At 45.3% G+C, this 17,199-nt stretch overlaps 1 protein-coding gene across 1 annotated transcript in view; it reads left to right on the forward strand.

Annotated features, from left to right (window-relative positions):
- LOC144502618 (breakpoint cluster region protein) overlaps window positions 1-17,199 on the forward strand; it is a 632,965-nt gene that overhangs the window by 433,937 nt on the left and 181,829 nt on the right. Inside the window, exons 13-14 of the mRNA XM_078226759.1 lie at window positions 2,521-2,625; window positions 12,038-12,112. Of these exons, the coding sequence (XP_078082885.1) occupies window positions 2,521-2,625; window positions 12,038-12,112 (180 nt within the window). The remainder of the gene's footprint in view (window positions 1-2,520; window positions 2,626-12,037; window positions 12,113-17,199) is intronic.

Genomic DNA, 17,199 nt, shown 5'->3' on the forward strand with positions numbered 1-17,199 from the left:
CCTTGCCCTCTCACGCTCCCTTGCCCTCTCACGCCCCCCTTGCCCTCTCACGCCCCCCTTGCCCTCTCACGCCCCCCCTTGCCCTCTCACGCCCCCTTGCCCTCTCACGCCCCCCTTGCCCTCTCACGCCCCCCTTGCCCTCTCACGCCCCCCTTGCCCTCTCACGCCCCCCTTGCCCTCTCACGCCACCCTTGCCCTCTCACGCCCCCCTTGCCCTCTCGCCCCCTTGCCCTCTCATGCCCCCCTTGCCCTCTCACGACCCCCTTGCCCCCCCCTTGCCCTCTCACGCCCCCCTTGCCCTCTCACGCCCCCCTTGCCCTCTCACGCCCCCTTTGCCCTCTCACGCCCCCCTTGCCCTCTCACGCCCCCCTTGCCCTCTCACGCCCCCCTTGCCCTCTCACGCCCCCCTTGCCCTCTCACGCCCCCCTTGCCCTCTCACGCCCCCCTTGCCCTCTCACGCCCCCCTTGCCCTCTCACGCCCCCCTTGCCCTCTCACGCCGCCCTTGCCCTCTCACGCCCCCTTGCCCTCTCACGCCCCCTTGCCCTCTCACGCCCCCTTGCCCTCTCACGCCCCCTTGCCTTCTCACGCCCCCTTGCCCTCTCACGCCCCCTTGCCCTCTCACGCCCCCTTGCCCTCTCACGCCCCCTTGCCCTCTCACGCCCCCTTGCCCTCTCACGCCCCCTTGCCCTCTCACGCCCCCTTGCCCTCTCACGCCCCCTTACGCCCCCTTGCCCTCTCACGCCCCCTTGCCCTCTCACGCCCCTTTGCCCTCTCACGCCCCCTTGCCCTCTCACGCCCCCCTTGCCCTCTCACGCCCCCTTGCCCTCTCACGCCCCCTTGCCCTCTCACGCCCCCTTGCCCTCTCACGCCCCCTTGCCCTCTCACGCCCCCTTGCCCTCTCACGCCCCCTTGCCCTCTCACGCCCCCTTGCCCTCTCACGCCCCCTTGCCCTCTCACGCCCCCTTGCCCTCTCACGCCCCCTTGCCCTCTCACGCCCCCTTGCCCTCTCACGCCCCCTTGCCCTCTCACGCCCCCCTTGCCCTCTCACGCCCCCCTTGCCCTCTCACGCCCCCCTTGCCCTCTCACGCCCCCCTTGCCCTCTCACGCCCCCCTTGCCCTCTCACGCCCCCCTTGCCCTCTCACGCCCCCCTTGCCCTCTCACGCCCCCCTTGCCCTCTCACGCCCCCCCTTGCCCTCTCACGCCCCCCTTGCCCTCTCACGCCCCCCTTGCCCTCTCACGCCCCCCTTGCCCTCTCACGCCCCCCTTGCCCTCTCACGCCCCCCTTGCCCTCTCACGCCCCCCCTTGCCCTCTCACGCCCCCCTTGCCCTCTCACGCCCCCCTTGCCCTCTCACGCCCCCTTGCCCTCTCACGCCCCCTTGCCCTCTCACGCCCCCCTTGCCCTCTCACGCCCCCCTTGCCCTCTCACCCCCCCTTACCGTGTCGCCCCCTCACACCTCTGCCCCCGAGCCCCCATCCCCCCTTGCCCTCTCACCCCTCCCCCCCAGCCTCATTTGCCCTCTTGCCTTTCCTTTGCCCTGCTGTGGTTTCCCATTGCTGTCCTTCCTGTCTCACTCCTTTTCCATCTCTCCCTCATCTCTCTTTTTCACCCTTTCTCCCTCTTCCCTTTCCCCTTCCCCTCTCTCTTCACCCCCTCTCTTTCTCTCCCCCTTCTCCCTCTCTTGCTCTTCTTCTGCCTCTTTCTATCACTCCCCCCTTCTCTCTGTTTTCTCTCTCTTTTCCCTTGTTCCCTCTTCCTCTCTCTTCTCTCCATCCCTCTCTCTATCATTATTATTGTCACGCATGAAAGCACACTCCAGCACCACTCGACACCTCCAGCAGGAAATAATTGGGAAATTAAAAATACATTGTTAACTGATACTCAAATGAATTAGAATTATAGAAAGAAATCATAGAAACCCTACAGTACAGAAAGAGGCCATTCGGCCCATAGAGTCTGCACCGACCACAATCCCACCCAGGCCCTATCCCCATATCCCTACATATTTTACCCACTAATCTACGCATCTCAGGACACTAAGGGGCAATTTTTCAGCATGGCCAATCAACCTAACCCGCACACCTTTGGACTGTGGGAGGAAACCGGAGCACCCGGAGGAAACCCACGCAGACACAAGGAGAATGTGCAAACTCCACACAGACAGTGACCCAAGCCGGGAATCGAACCCAGGTCCCTGGAGCTGTGAAGCAGCAGTGCTAACCACTGCGCTACCGTGCCAGCGGATGTTTTAATGCTCAATACGGTGAAATGATCCAATTCTAAATATTTTATTTCTTCAAATGCTTCTTAATCCCTTTTCAATCCAAAAATGTAATAGTCTTTTGAGCCCCATTATATTGTTCTCTTAAGTGGCCTTTCCACATCCTAAGTTTGCGGCCCTGATCAACATTTATTATGATACTTCCAAAAAATAAAGGCTTGTTGTTTTCTATTTTCAAGTCCTACTGCTAATGATGCATTTTCAGTACAATAGCTGAAATGTATTTTTTTTGTTGTAGGTTTTAAGAGTTTTTCCCTCACTTCTGTTGAACTACAGATGCTCACAAATTCATGTGTGAAGCTGCAAACCGTCCACAACATTCCATTAACTATCAATAAAGAAGGTAAGCAGCACCGAATGCCTTTGCAATATCCTGAACCTGGCTTTGAATCAGATGTTTCCTAATGCATTCTGTCATGTTTTCTCTTGCGAACTAATTTAAAGCACAGAAAAAGGTTATTCAGCCTACCAGGTCATACAGTGCTTAAGCTCTACACAAGTCTCCTCCCTATACTTTAGAGGTCCCACTGCAGATATTTAAACACAGAAGTCTGAGGCTGACATTTTAGTGTAGTACTGAGGAGGTGCTGCATTGTCAGGGACTACCATCTTTTGTATGAGACCTTAAGCCAAGGTGCTGCATGCTCTGTAGGGTGGATATAAAATATTTAATGATGCTATTTTCAGGAAGGCTGTATAAAACCAATCTTTACACACTTTTTCAAGCATTTATTTATAGAGATATACGTTACAAATATGCATCTCCTAAACCAACAACCACAATTTGTGAGTTCCTATTTATAGGGGCAGAAGTGAATCCCCAGTTAATGCCTACCACCTGTTTACATTGAATACAATTTCAGATATAATTTACAGAAGCCCGTTTTCCTCTTTAAATAAAATGTAAAGGTTAGATGTGCAATCAAAATATCAAAATGTTTTAAATCAAAGACCTCCATATTTTGTAAATGACATTGTAAGACAGAATGTGCTGGAAAATCTCAACCAGACTTTGTGGAAATAGAGTGACAGAGTTAACATTTCAAATCCAGTGAGGTATGGCCTCACTTGAAGTGGTGATTGTATTCCCTAAAATCGCCACTTTAGGTGAATCAACATTATATGAATCATGGCTTCTTATGAAATCAGTGTTAATGCTAGAGTTAGAATCATAGAAACCCTACAGTGCAGAAGGAGGCCATTCGGCCCATCGAGTCTGCACCGACCACAATCCCACATATTTACCCGCTAATCCCTCTAACCTACACATCCCAGGACTCAAAGGGGCAATTTTTAACCTGGCCAATCAACCTAACCCGCACATCTTTGGACTAGGTTCCATGGAACATTTCTCGCACGGAGAAATTAAAATGTACAAGTTGAGGTACTGTACCATACATGTGCAATGTTATATATTCCTCGCTGAAATAACTTGCAAATTAAATGAATCACTAAGTATGAAAGAAATCTCGTAAAAATTTAAATTAGATAACATTCACCAGCCTCTTCTGAGTTCGGGGATGACTTGCTTCCATTCCAACTCGATAGGTTAGGGAGATGTTGTACCACTTTGGGGATGCTTTAAGACATCCCTGAAGCATTTTAGTGGAAGTGGCTTTGAATGATTTAAAGCCTTGATGCTGGGCATGTCGGCTTGGGGGAAGATATGGATGTTACACCATCTTTCTTATCACTGGATTTGGAGGATCTTCCAAAGACACAGCTGGTGCTGCTTTGAGTTGCCTGGATGATGTCATGACCTTAGGATTTGAGATTCTGCTCCTCTTCTTCTGATAAGAAGCAAAATGACTGAAGTTGGAGTGATTTGGTTTCACCCAAAAACAGCGTGCAACAGCCAGGTCCTGGTGCAATTAATGGGATAAAGGGCCAGAATCGTCAACAACCTTGAAAATTCATCCAAGGACTGTTGGATGGTTTTCTTTTGCTTCTCCCGGTAGATTTCTGTGGCATTTAATGAAACCATTGATCCCCCTGTTCACTTTGGCACGGTGCTCTCTGCTTGGGTCATTTCTGTGATGATTTGCCTCTTGAGTTGGAAAGTTCTAGATAATTCTTTTGTTAACAAAATTCAAAGATGTGGTGTTTCAGCACAGTTTTCCTCTTCAGCTGACTCTCCAACTGCATTAAATCGGCATTGGATAATTCCTGTCTAGAATGCAAGCAGTTCCACCACATCAGCCTCATCACTTTATCAATGCCAACCTCCCTCACCAAGATAATGATTTCTACGCTGAACCTCAGGGACAGTGTTATAAGATTTTCCATGGCCAATGACACACTTGGGCCACAATTTCTGCCACACATAGTTCAGATACCACAATGTAACTTCATCCCATGAATCAGCAATGTTGTCAATGGGCTTGACCAGTTGTAGTCACACCAAGACTCCCTGACTAATGGCGCATTCACATCACCTGTTGCCTTGATGGGCTGGAAGCAAGTAGAGCATAGGTAGTAAGCTTGAATGTTGCAATTGCTCCCTGATCCATGGGCTGTAAAATGGCAGGAAAATCACCTTCACGTTTTGAGACTGACATCATGGCTGACAATCAGATGAGATTTTCTCTCTTTATTCCCTCTCGGCAGATACTGCAGATTCAAGATTGTCCCTGTCATCTGGGCTTTCTCATTTAAATGTCAAGTGATGCGCAGATGCTCCTTTCAATGCCCATGGTATCTCGGGCTGGTACACCACTAAGGGGCTTAAACTTAAAATCTCCTGCAGCGTTTCCACCAAGCAGAACAATCAGTGATCTTTGGCAGCTTTAAATCCTGGCATCATCCTTTCTTTTAAAATGTATGTTCTCATGGCATATGTTTCCAAAACAGTCCCATCTCATCAACATTAAAGACACGTTTTGATGAGAAGTCAGCTTCTTCCATGGCTCTCTCCAAATGGGCAGGGAATTCATTAGCAACTTTGATATCAACACTAGCTGCTTTGTCAATCATTTTGTGCAGATAGGAATGCCTCTTGAAACGCTGAAACCATCCATGACTAGAATTGAAGTTTTCAGACTGAAAATACTCTCCCTGCTAATTCTGTAAGTCTTCATTTTTCTTTTATGTTTAAAAGTGATTTAAAATCCCACCTGCAACAAAACTCAACAATTTAAATCATCCAACTTTTTGTTTGAAAAAAACACTTTAAAAGTGATTTAAAAGTCTCAGCTACATCTCTGGCTTTGGATCTGTTTTTTAAAAAGTAAACGAGTGATGTTGCTTCAAATACAGGACCACACTACAGTACAGTGGTACCAACCGGATAGGACCCAATGATGCGCAAAATGGAAGAAATGTTATAGCGGAGATCGGCACTTATAATGAGGAAATGGGACATAAACCCAAAAAAGAAAACACTAGAAACTCTCAACAGGTCTGGCAGCATCTGTAAGGAGAGAAAAGAGCTGACATTTCAAGTCCAGATGACACTTTGTCAAAGCTAAAAGGCACAGAAAGTGGGAGATATTTATACTGCAGGATGAGGGAATGAAAGTTGAGTCATAGCTATAGAAACCAGTGGAAAAGACTGCTAATAGCTGTCCACAGAGAGAATAAAGGGTGTGAATGGCCAAACGGCAGGGAAGCTGTAAACTGTGACAGATGAAGATGTTGGGAGGGGGTGGGGGAGTGGAATGCAACAGAGGTAGACTGCAGAAAAGGGGAAGCGGGGGAGAAAAGGTAAGGGAAGGGGGATGAAGTAGGGGGAAAGAGTGGGGGGGGGGGAAGAAAAATGAAGAAAGACAATAAAGAAATAAAAGGCAGAGAACAGTAAAAAATTAAATAAAATAGAAGGAAGACAAAGGGGTCGAGGTGGGGTAGAGCAAATCATTTGAAGTTGTTGAATTCGATGTTGAGACCAGAAGGCTGTGAAGTGCCTAGCCGGAAGATGAGATGCTGTTCCTCCAGTTTGCGTTGAGCTTCACTGGAACACTGCAGCAAGCCAAGGACAGACATGTGGGCATGGGAGCAGGATCATGTGTTAAAATGGCAAGCAACCGAAAAGTCAGGCTCCTGATTGCGCACAGACCGAAGGTGCTCAGCAAAGCGATCACCCAGTCTACGCTTGGTCTCTCCGATACAAAGGGGACCACATTGGGAGCAGCAAATGCAATACACCAAATTGAAAGAAGTGCAAGTGAAACGCTGCTTAACCTGGAATGAATGTTTTGGACCTTGGATGGTAAGTATAGAAGAGGTAAAGGGACAGGTGTTACACCTTCTGCGATTGCATGGGAAGGTGCCATGAGTGATGGGAGAAGTGTTGGGTATAGTGGAGGAATGGACTAGGTGATCCCAGAGGGAACGGTCTCTGTGGAATGCTGACAGTGGGAGTGAAGGGAAGATGTGTTTGATGGTGGCATCACATTGGAGTTGGCGAAAATGGCGGAGGATTATGCTTTGCATGTGGAGGCTGGCGGGGTGAAATGTGAGAACAAGGGGGACTCTATCTTTGTTCTAGGAAGGACAGGGGGTGAGGTTCGTGGCCCGAGAGATGGACTGCACGCTATTAAGGGCCCTGTCGACAACTATAGATGGGAATCCATAGTTGAGGAACAAGAGCACATAGTAGAAGCACCACTTTGGAAAGTGGCATCATCGGAACAAATGCGACGGAGGCGAAGGAGCTGAAAGGGATGGAGTCCTTACAGGATGTGGGGTGTGAAGAGCTGTGGTCCAAATAGCTGTCGGAGTCAGTGGGCTTATAATGGATATTGGTAGATAGTCTATTGCCGGAAATGGAGACAGAAAGGTCAAGGAAGGGAAGTGTCTGAGTTGGACCAGGTGAAGGCAATGGAGGGGTGGAAACTGGAAGCAAAGTTAGTGAATTTTTTGAGGTTTGGACGAGAGCGTGAAGCGGCACCAAAATAGTAATCGATGTACTGGTAAAGGAGTTGTGAGAGGGGACCTGGGTAGGCCTGGAACAAGGAATGTTCCATATTAATGGGACATAAAACACCACTTTATAGCAAATCCACTTAAATCAGGACATGTGGATTTACTATATGACTTATTTGGAACATCTTCATGCTACATTGTAAGAAACCATCTTCTAAGGCCCCCAACAAATTCTTTATACACACATTTGTCTTTGTAAAATAATCCAACAGTTGATGACAAAATCCATCCATTTAAATTTAGAGATTTCCTTTCCAGCATTTTTTGCAAGTAAGCAAGGTCAATCCATAACCTTTTCTCAGCCACACTTTTCATAGTGTGTACATTATTCCACATCGTGTAACTCTGTCCAGTACATCCATTGTGCAGAATTAAATTAGTTGACAAATTGAATCCCATATCCACTGCCTCCACAAGAGCTAGTGTTTCAGCAGCCAGAGTATTTTAATAACCCTTTTTATTTTCTTAGTTTCCCATGCTAAAGAGAAATTTTTCTCATTCTCACCATCAGAAATATGGTGAAACCAGCTGTGTACTAAGTTAGCCATTGGGAAATTAGCATGCTGAAGCATCTTTAAAAAAATGTCTAGTTTCATATTCTTTGGCTAACCTAACAATGTAAACTTAAATATACATTTATCCAGATATAACTTTCTTAATGTTTTATTTGCCCAAAGAACATTCTCAACTTTAAGGTATTTAATTGTGGAACATTACTTCAATACAAGCAAAAATTGAGAAGCAGTATACAGTGGATGTTGAAAATCTGAAATAAAAACAATGCAGGAAATACTCAGCAGATTCTGGCAGTGTGTGTGCAGAGAAATGGAGTTAATGTTTCAGGTCTGTGATCTTTCATCAGAATCGTGAAAAGTTGGACATATAGGCTGGAATTTTATGCCCACCTGCCACGGGAATCAGAGCAGGCGAGGGGCAGACAATGGAATGGGAATGTTGACCTGGGGTGAGATTTTACAGATTCGGGACGAACGAGGCCGTAAAATCGTGCTCATTATTGGTTTTAAGCACAGCTTAGGTAGGACAAGGACAAAAGAAAAATCTCTGATAGGCTAACTCTGCCAGCTAGAGTTAGTTTCCAGGGCCAAAGTGACTGGTGATGGGGGAAGAAAATAAATGAAGTAACAAAAGATGTGTGAGGTAGGCTGATTGGCCGTGCTAAATTGCCCCTTAGTGTCAGTGATTTTACACGCCTTCATCTTGTAGCCTGTTATGTCTTGCAGACTTTGCAATAGTCAGTGGGAGTCCCTGTGGCTTGCCTGGGACTTTAACTTGTCTGGTACTGTGTTTTGGCATCTCTGCTGGATCTCCGCAGATCGTATCTCGATTTCTTGTATAGGTCAGGTTTGCCTGACTTGAATACCTCAGACCTGGACTTCAGCAAGCAGTGTTCATCGCTGGTTTCCAGTTGGGAAACATGGATTTTCTTCTTTGGCACACAGTCTTCTACGCACTTACTAATAAAGTCAGTTACTATAGTGGCGTACTCGTTCAGGTTGGTCGCTGAGTTTTTAAATATTGACCAGTCACTGACTCAAAGCAGTCCCATAGGGGATCATCCGATTCTTCAGACCAACATTGCACGACTTTCTTGACGGATTCTTCCGCTTCAATTTTTGCTTGTAAGCCGGGAGCAGGAGCACAACCTTCTGGCCTGATTTACCAAAGTGTGGGTAGGCATGTTTGATATTTGTGTAGCAGTGGTCTAGGATGTTTGGGCCTCTGGTGGAAATGAAGACGTGTTGGTGGTATCTTGGTAGGACGCTCTTGAACTTGGCCTGATTGAAGTCCCCGTCCACGATGAACAAGGTCTCGGGATGTTTCGTCTCAAGGCTACTTGTGGTGGTGTAAAATTGTTTTAAGATGACACTCCCGATATTATCTCAAGAGGAAGTCTCACCTTGAGAGCTATCGGCCAGTTGAATAGGCCAGCAGCTCTATAGTCCCACCAGCATCTCTGGTATGACAGGAGCTGAGGTAAGTTATAAGTCGGGAGTCTTGGATTGGGTGCATGGGACAAGGTTCAAAAGAACAGGGAAAGAATAAAGGTGGGGGAAGGAAGAGCTTTGGGAGCATGCTGCCAAGGGGGCCCAGAAATCAGGTCACACCCTTGCTCAACACAAGATCATGCTTCTAAAGATAAAGGTAGACCTCATTCTTTCACAGGTAAAATACTGGTGGTGGCAGGACAAAGCCCTATGGACTTCAATAGGCCCAAGAATGGCCAGGCACTTCCTCCATCCCTCCCATAAAATTTCACACAGCTCAGGGATGGATGGGGAGGTGGCAGGAAGAGCATCCAGAGGATTTTACAATGTTAATAATAGGATTTTCCATTGTGGGCAGCATGGTGGCACAGTTGTTAGCACTGCTGTCTCACAGCACCAGGGACCTGGTTCGAATCCTGGGTTGGGGCTCTGAGCAAAGTCTGCATATTCTCCCCGTGTCCGCGTGGGTTTCCTCCGGATGTTCCGGTTTCCTCTCACAGTTCGAAAGATGTGCTGGTTAGATGCATTGGCCATGCTAAATTCTCCCTCAGTGTACCCAAACAGGCACCGGAATGTGGCAACTAGGGGATTTTCACAGTAACTTCATTACAGTGTTAATGTAAGCCTTCTTGTGACACGAATAAATAAACTTTAAACTGAACGTCAAGGAGAGATAGTTAGAATCTCACTTGTTGGAGATAGTCATTCCCTGGCACTTGTGTTACTTGCCACTAATCAGCCCAAGCCGGAAACTGTCCAGGTTTTGCTGCATGTGGGCAAAGACTGTTTCAGTATCTGAGGAGTCTCAAACACTGTGCAATCATCAGTAAACATCCCCACTTCTGACATTGTGATGAAGGGAAGGTCATTGATCAGATTTGCTGAAGATGTTAGGCCTCGGACACTACCCTGAGGACTTCCATCTGTGGTTTTCATGATTATGATGTTCTCTTTTATTTATTTCTGATCTTTTGTTGGCAGATTTCCCTCCAAAGTTTGCCAAAGACAAAGCGACACTAGGTGAACAGAATAGTCTACTAAAAAACTCCTGCACAAGAAACATGACACAAGTGCATTTCTTGAAAATACCATCGTCACAGTGGGCACTCCTTTATTTTTGAACGGTGACTTGTAGTTCTAGATTCTCCCACAAGAGGAAACATCCTCTCTACATCCACCCCATTGAGGTCCTTCAGGATATTATATGTTTCAGTGAAGTTGCTCCTGGATGTGCTCTCACCAATGCCCTGTATAAGTGAAGCATAACTTCCCTACTTTTGTATTCAATTCCCCTCACAATCAACATTAACATTCTATTAGCTTCCCTAATTACTTGCTGTACTTGTATACTATCCTTTGTGATTAATGGACTGGGACGCCCAGATTCCTCTACGCTCGGAGCTCTGCAATCTTACCATTTAGATAATATACCTTTTTATTCTTCCAGCCAAAATGGACAGTTTCACATTTTCCCACATCATATTCTATTTGCCAGATCTTTGCCCATTCACTTAACCTATTTATGTCCTTGTGTAGCCAGCCTCTTTATGTCTTCTTCACAACTTATTTCCTACCTATCTTTATGTCATCAGCAAATGATGGCAACTTGGCAATTACTTCAGCCAAGTAATTTATATAAGTTGTAAAAAGTTGAGGCACACCACTCGTAACAGCTTGTCAACCAGAAAATGAGCCATTTATGCCCACCCTGTTTCCTGTTAGCTAGCCAATCTTCTCATCATGCCAATGTGTTAACCCTACACCATGAGTTTTTATTTTCCACAATAACCTTTGATATGGCAGCTTATCAAAGTCTTTCTGCACACCTGGTAATAGAACCCTACAGTGCAGAAGGAGACTAGGCCCATCAGGTCCACACCAACACTTCCCAGTCTCAATCCCTATAACCCCACACATCCACCTGCCAATACACCCCACACATCCACCTAGACACCAATAAGCAACCCATCATGTCCAGTCAACCTAACCTGCACACCTTTGGACTGTGGGAGCAAACCGGAGCACCCGAAGGAAACCCATGCAGACAAGGGGAGAACGTGCAAACTCTACGCAGTCACCCAAGGCCAGAATTGAACCTAGGTCCCTGGTGCTGAGAGGCAGCAGTGCTAATCACTATGCTACCCATCTAAGTACATCCACTGGTCCCCCTTTACCTACAGAACCTATCTCCAGTAAATTTTTAAACATAATTGCCCTTTCAGAAAACCATGTTGATTCTGCCTAATTACCTTGATTTTGTCCAACTGAAAATAAAAGAGAGGCCTTAAAATATTCTGTAACTGTACATTGAAGATTATTGCATGCTTTTCCATTGACCAACATTTTGTGGAAAGACCAACATTTTAGCAAAGACCTGAATCCTCAAAAATAGTGTTTTCGCTTTATCCATACTATGTTGGTGTTATTCAACATGATGAATAGGACCTGTGGCTCTGCAGTGGTTAAGGTGTAATATGTGAAATCTGCAACTTACAGAAGTGAACTTTTGTTTAAGAATGCATTATTACTATTCATATGCATAGCGCGCACATCCTGAAATGGATCTTAATGTAAGATTCATTAACATTTCTGATTGATTGTTGTATAGCTGTCTGTGGAGGCTTTTTAATCCTGATGTACTCTATATTTAATTACACACTCTCAAAAGAACTAATTACTTTTGACAATCAATTGGATCAGACAGCTCATTCACACAAAGTTGATTTATATATTCAAGTAATAATGATGAATAGTGAGAGCAAATGACAGTGGTACATCTATCTGCTGCTGACCATACAATTCACCACGCTGTCGCTTTGCTGCTCACAGATGATGAATCTCCTGGCCTGTATGGATTCCTGAACGTAATCGTCCACTCAGCTTCTGGATTCAAACAGATATCGAGTAAGTCAATAAACATTTACTGTTGCTCTTGTTCAATCCTTTTTAGTTTCTGAATTCTGAGTTTCCTTTGTTAGTTTTAGGGTACACATGATTCTGTCTTAGAACGTCTGGTAAATGAATCAATTGGAAATTATAAAAGCCAGTAAATAGAAAATAATGGGTGTTTGGAAAAGGTTATGAAATGGTAATTTTATTGAAGGGCTCAGATAGATTTTACGAATTATAATGTATGTCGCTATCAGAGAGTGATTGAGTGTCAGTAATCACATCAGTTAATTTCAATCGTTATGTATCTGATTTTTGGTGTTTAAGGCTGGCAATGATGAACACAGCATCATGACATTATTAGGTCTTTTGCACCGTTCCCCCCTCAAGCCTGCAAATCAATCATAGAAATCATAGAAACCCGACAGTACAGAAAGAGGCCATTCAGCCCATCGAGTCTGCACCGACCACAATCCTACCCAGGCCCTATCCCCATATCCCTACAGATTTACCCACTAATCCCTCTAACCTACGCATCTCAGGACACTAAGGGCAATTGTGTTTTAGCATGGCCAATCAACCTAACCCGCACATCTTTGGACTGTGGGAGGAAACCGGAGCACCCGGAGGAAACCCACGCAGACACGAGGAGAATGTGCAAACTCCACACAGACAGTGACCCAAGCCGGGAATCAAACCCAGGTCCCTGGAACTGTGAAGCAGCAGTGCTAACCACCGTGCTACCGTGCCACCACTGAGTTTTCAGAGTGCTGCTCCTTCATCAGGTGAGTGCCTGAAGGAGGAGCACCGCTCCGAAAGCTCGTGCTCCCAAATAAACCTGTTGGACTTTAACCTGGTGTTATGAGACTACTTACTGTGCCTAACCCAATCCAACACCGGCAACTTCACATCATGGCTAACCCCTTTATAGCCTGGCTATGAGGGTGGGAGGGAGGGGGTGCAATTGTAGCATTTACAGTTGTGACCTTGGCTGACAGCAGAGACCAGGAATCGAACCTATGCCTTAATGGTAGACCAGATGGTGCCTTTCCTCACTGAGCTATCGGGAAAGCTAATATTCAATTTTTATCTCACTGATAATCATTATTTACCATTATTCAGAATCACACAATTGTTACAACACAGGAGGAGGTATTTGGCCCATCATTTATGCACTGGCTGTGCTAATGAGCAATGTACCTAGTGCAGTCCCGAACTTCTCCATTGCACATTCTTCATTTTCTGTTGATGATCATCTCTCTTCACTTGATTTTGATTTGATTTGATTTATTATTGTCACATGTATTAGTATGCAGCGAAAAGTATTGTTTCTTGCGCGCTATACAGACAAGGCATACCGTACATAGAGATGGAAAGGAGGGGGTGCAGAATGTAGTGTTGCAGTCATAGCTAGTGTGTAGAGAAAGATCAACTTAATATAAGGTAGGTCCATTCAAAAGTCTGATGGCAGCAGGGAAGAAGCTGTTTTTGAGTTGGTTGGTATGTATCTTTTTCCTGATGGAACAATGTGGAAGAGAGTATGTCTGGGGTGCATGGGATCCCTAATTATGCTGGCTACTTTTCCGAGGTAGCAGGAATTGTAGACAGAGTCAATTGATGCCAATGCCACATTTGAACAAAGAACAAAGAAAAGTACAATACAAGAACAGGCCCATCAGCCCTCCAAGCCTGTGCCGATCATGATGCCCTAAGCTAAAAAAAAACTTTCTGCCCTTACTTGGTCGGTATCCCTCTATTCGCTTCCTATTCATGTACCCATCTAGATGCCTCTTAAATGTTGCTAATGTGCCTGCTTACACCACCTACTCTGGCAGCGCATTCCAGGCACCCACACTCACTGTGTGAAAATACTTCCCTGCATTCCTCCCTTAAACTTTCCCCCTCTCACTTTGAACCTGTGCCCCCTTGTAATTGACATTTCCACCCTAGGAAAAAGCCTGTGACTATCCACCCTGTCTATGCTTGTCATAATTTTGTGGACCTCTATCAGGTCTCCCCTCAGCCTCCATCTTTCCAGTGAAAACAATCCTAGTTTATTCAACCTCTCCTCACAGTCAACACCCTCAAGACCAGGCAACGTCCTGGTGAACCTTCTTTGCACTCTCTCCAAAACTTCCACGTCCTTCTGGTAGTGTGGTGGCCAGAACTGCACGCAATATTCCAAATGCCGCCACCACAATCTCAGACAATGTATTCCAGATCTTAACCACTTGTGTGAAAACATTTCTCCTCTGTCTCCGTTGCTTCTCTTGCCAGTTATTTTAAATCTATGCCCCTTCATTTTTGATCATTACACCGGTGGGAGCAGTTTTTCCTGACTGGTCTACTTGACCAGACTCCCCTTGATTTTTAACATCGATATCATATGTCCTTTCAAGCTTTTCTTCTCCAAGGAAAACAGTCCCAATTTCTCTAGTCTATCTATGTAACTCAAGTTTCTCAACCCTGGAACCAATCCCATGAATTTTTTCTGCACCCTCCCTAATGCCTTCACATCTTTTCTAAAGTATGGTGCCTCGAACTGGATGCAACAATCCAGTTAAGTCTGAACCAATGTTCTATACTAGTTTAACATAACCTTCATGTGTACGTGTGTACCACAATTTTAATAGTTAATGCCCCTTCCGTAATTATTTCAGTTATCCTTGCTCTAATTCTTTCTGTATTTTGTGCAGGAGGGTAAAGGTTATATCGAAGCTCACCCTCAAACATGTTAAATGACAGAACAAACTTGAAGGACCGAATGGCCTATTCCTACTCATATTTTTATATTTCTCTTTCATTCTTTCTGTGTTCATTTTAGTGACTGTCTTTACATTCAGTTATGCAGAGAAATATTCAATGCTTTTAAGGAAGATCAGTCTTTCGCAATTGCCTAGATTTCATACTTCTCTCATTCTCGCACGTACAGGAATTCACCTGTGAATTTGGGGAAACCATGTAATAGAAACATATATGCTATCAGGTCCCGTACACTCAGCACTAAAGATGTTAAAATTAGACTAGGGGAGATTGTTGCTGAACAGTTTAGACAAGCTGAAAGGTACAGTTAAGCTGCTGGAAGACACCAAATTGAGATACTGTCATACCGATTGGAGATTGGGCTATGATCTGATAATGGGGTAAGGCTTCAGAAGCTGAGTGGGATTGGACATGGTCTCATGAGACAAAAATAATCTGAAAGGAGAATATATTTTAAATACAGAGAACTTGAAAAAGTGGGAAACAAAACAATGGCAGCCTTGTGTGGGAATTTGATCGTTCGTGTTTAACATGGTTAGCATGGACTCAGTTCAGTACAATATTACAGTCCAAGCAGAAGAATGGCTTTCATCTCGCAAACAGTTGCCTAGACACTTTATGTACAAAGAACAAGGAAAATATCGCACAGGAACAGGCCCTTCAGCCCTCCAAGCCTGTGCCGATCATGATGCCTAACTAAACTAAACTGCTTCCACCACCTCCACTGGCAGCGCATTCCAGGCACTCACTACTCTCTGCATGAAAAACTTCACCCGCACAGCTCCCTTAAACTTTCCCCTCTCACCTTGAACCTGTGCCCCCTTGTAATTTACACTTCCATCCTATGACTATCCACCCTGTCTGTGCCTCTCATAATTTTGTAGACCTCTTATTAGGTCTCCCCTCAGCCTCCATCTTTTTAGTGAAAATAATCCTAGTTTATTTGACCTCTCGTCATAGCCAACACCCTCAAGACCAGGCAACATCCTGGTGAACCTTCTTTGCACTCTCTCCAAACCTTCCAAACCAATACTTTGTCTTCACAGTAGAAGATAATAATTCTGTCCCAAAAACTGCAGTTAACACAGTGGAACTTGATGAAATTACTATAACCAGGGAGAAGATACTCAGTAAACTGAAGGGTTTAAAAGTAGATAAGTCCACGGGCCTAATGGCCTACGCCTAGGGTGTTAAAGGAGGTGACAGCAGAGATTGTGGATGCATTAGTTATGATATTCCAAAATTCCCTAGATTCCGGAAAGGTACCAGTGGACTGGAAACATGATAATGTGACGCCTTTATTCAAGAAAGGAGAGGCAAAAAGCGAGAAACTATAGACCAGTCAGCTTAACCTCTGTGGTGGGAAAGTTGCTGGAGTCACTCATTAAGGAGGAGGTGACTAAGCATCTGGAAAAGCAAAGCTCAATTCACCAGTGTCAGCACGGTTTTGTGAAGGGCAAGTCTTGTTTGACAAACCTGCTCAAGTTGTTTGAGGATGTAACCAGCAAGATAGATAATGGGAATCCTATGGATGTGATCTATCTGGACTTCCAGAAGGAATTTGATAAGGTGTCACACAAGAAACTGATCCAGAAGATTAGATCCCAAGGGGTTGGGGACAGAGTAGTGGCTCGGATTGAGGATTGGCTGACTGATAGAAAGCAGAGGGTTGTGATAAAGGGATCCTTCCCCCATTGGCAATCTGTAACTAGTGGGGTCCCACAGGGATCGGTTCTCGGACCACAACTATTTACAATCTGCGTCAATGATCTACAAGCAGGGCAGAGTGTAACATAGCAAAATTTGCTGATGACACGAAAATAGGTGGGAAAGCAGGCTGTGATGCCGAGATAAAAAGTTTACAAATGGATATTGACAGGCTAGGGGAATGGGCCATAATCTGGCAGATGGAGTGTAATGTGGATAAATGCGAGGTTATCCATTTTGGCTGGAAAAATAAAAGGGCAAATTACTATTTAAATCGGAAACAGATTCAAAAGGTGTCTGTGCAGAGGGATCTGGGTGTCCTTGTGCATGAGTCTCAGAAAATGGGTATGTAGATGCAGAATGTTATTAGGGAGGCAAATGGAATCTGGGCATTTATTGCAAAGGGTCTAGAGTATAAAAATAGAGAAGTGTTACAATTGTATAAGGCATTGGTGAGACCACACTTGGAGTATTGTGCTCAGTTTTGGTCACCTTCATTGAGGAAGGATGTGGTGGCGCTGGAGACGATTCAGAAGAGGTTCACTAGATTGATTCCAGGTTTGTATGAGGAGCGGTTGAGTAGCTTGGGCTTGCACTCGCTGGAGTGCAGAAGAATGAGGGGAGATTTGATT

Source organism: Mustelus asterias, chromosome 13 (genome assembly GCF_964213995.1).
Source record: "Mustelus asterias chromosome 13, sMusAst1.hap1.1, whole genome shotgun sequence".
NCBI classification, from domain to species: Eukaryota; Metazoa; Chordata; class Chondrichthyes; order Carcharhiniformes; family Triakidae; genus Mustelus; species Mustelus asterias.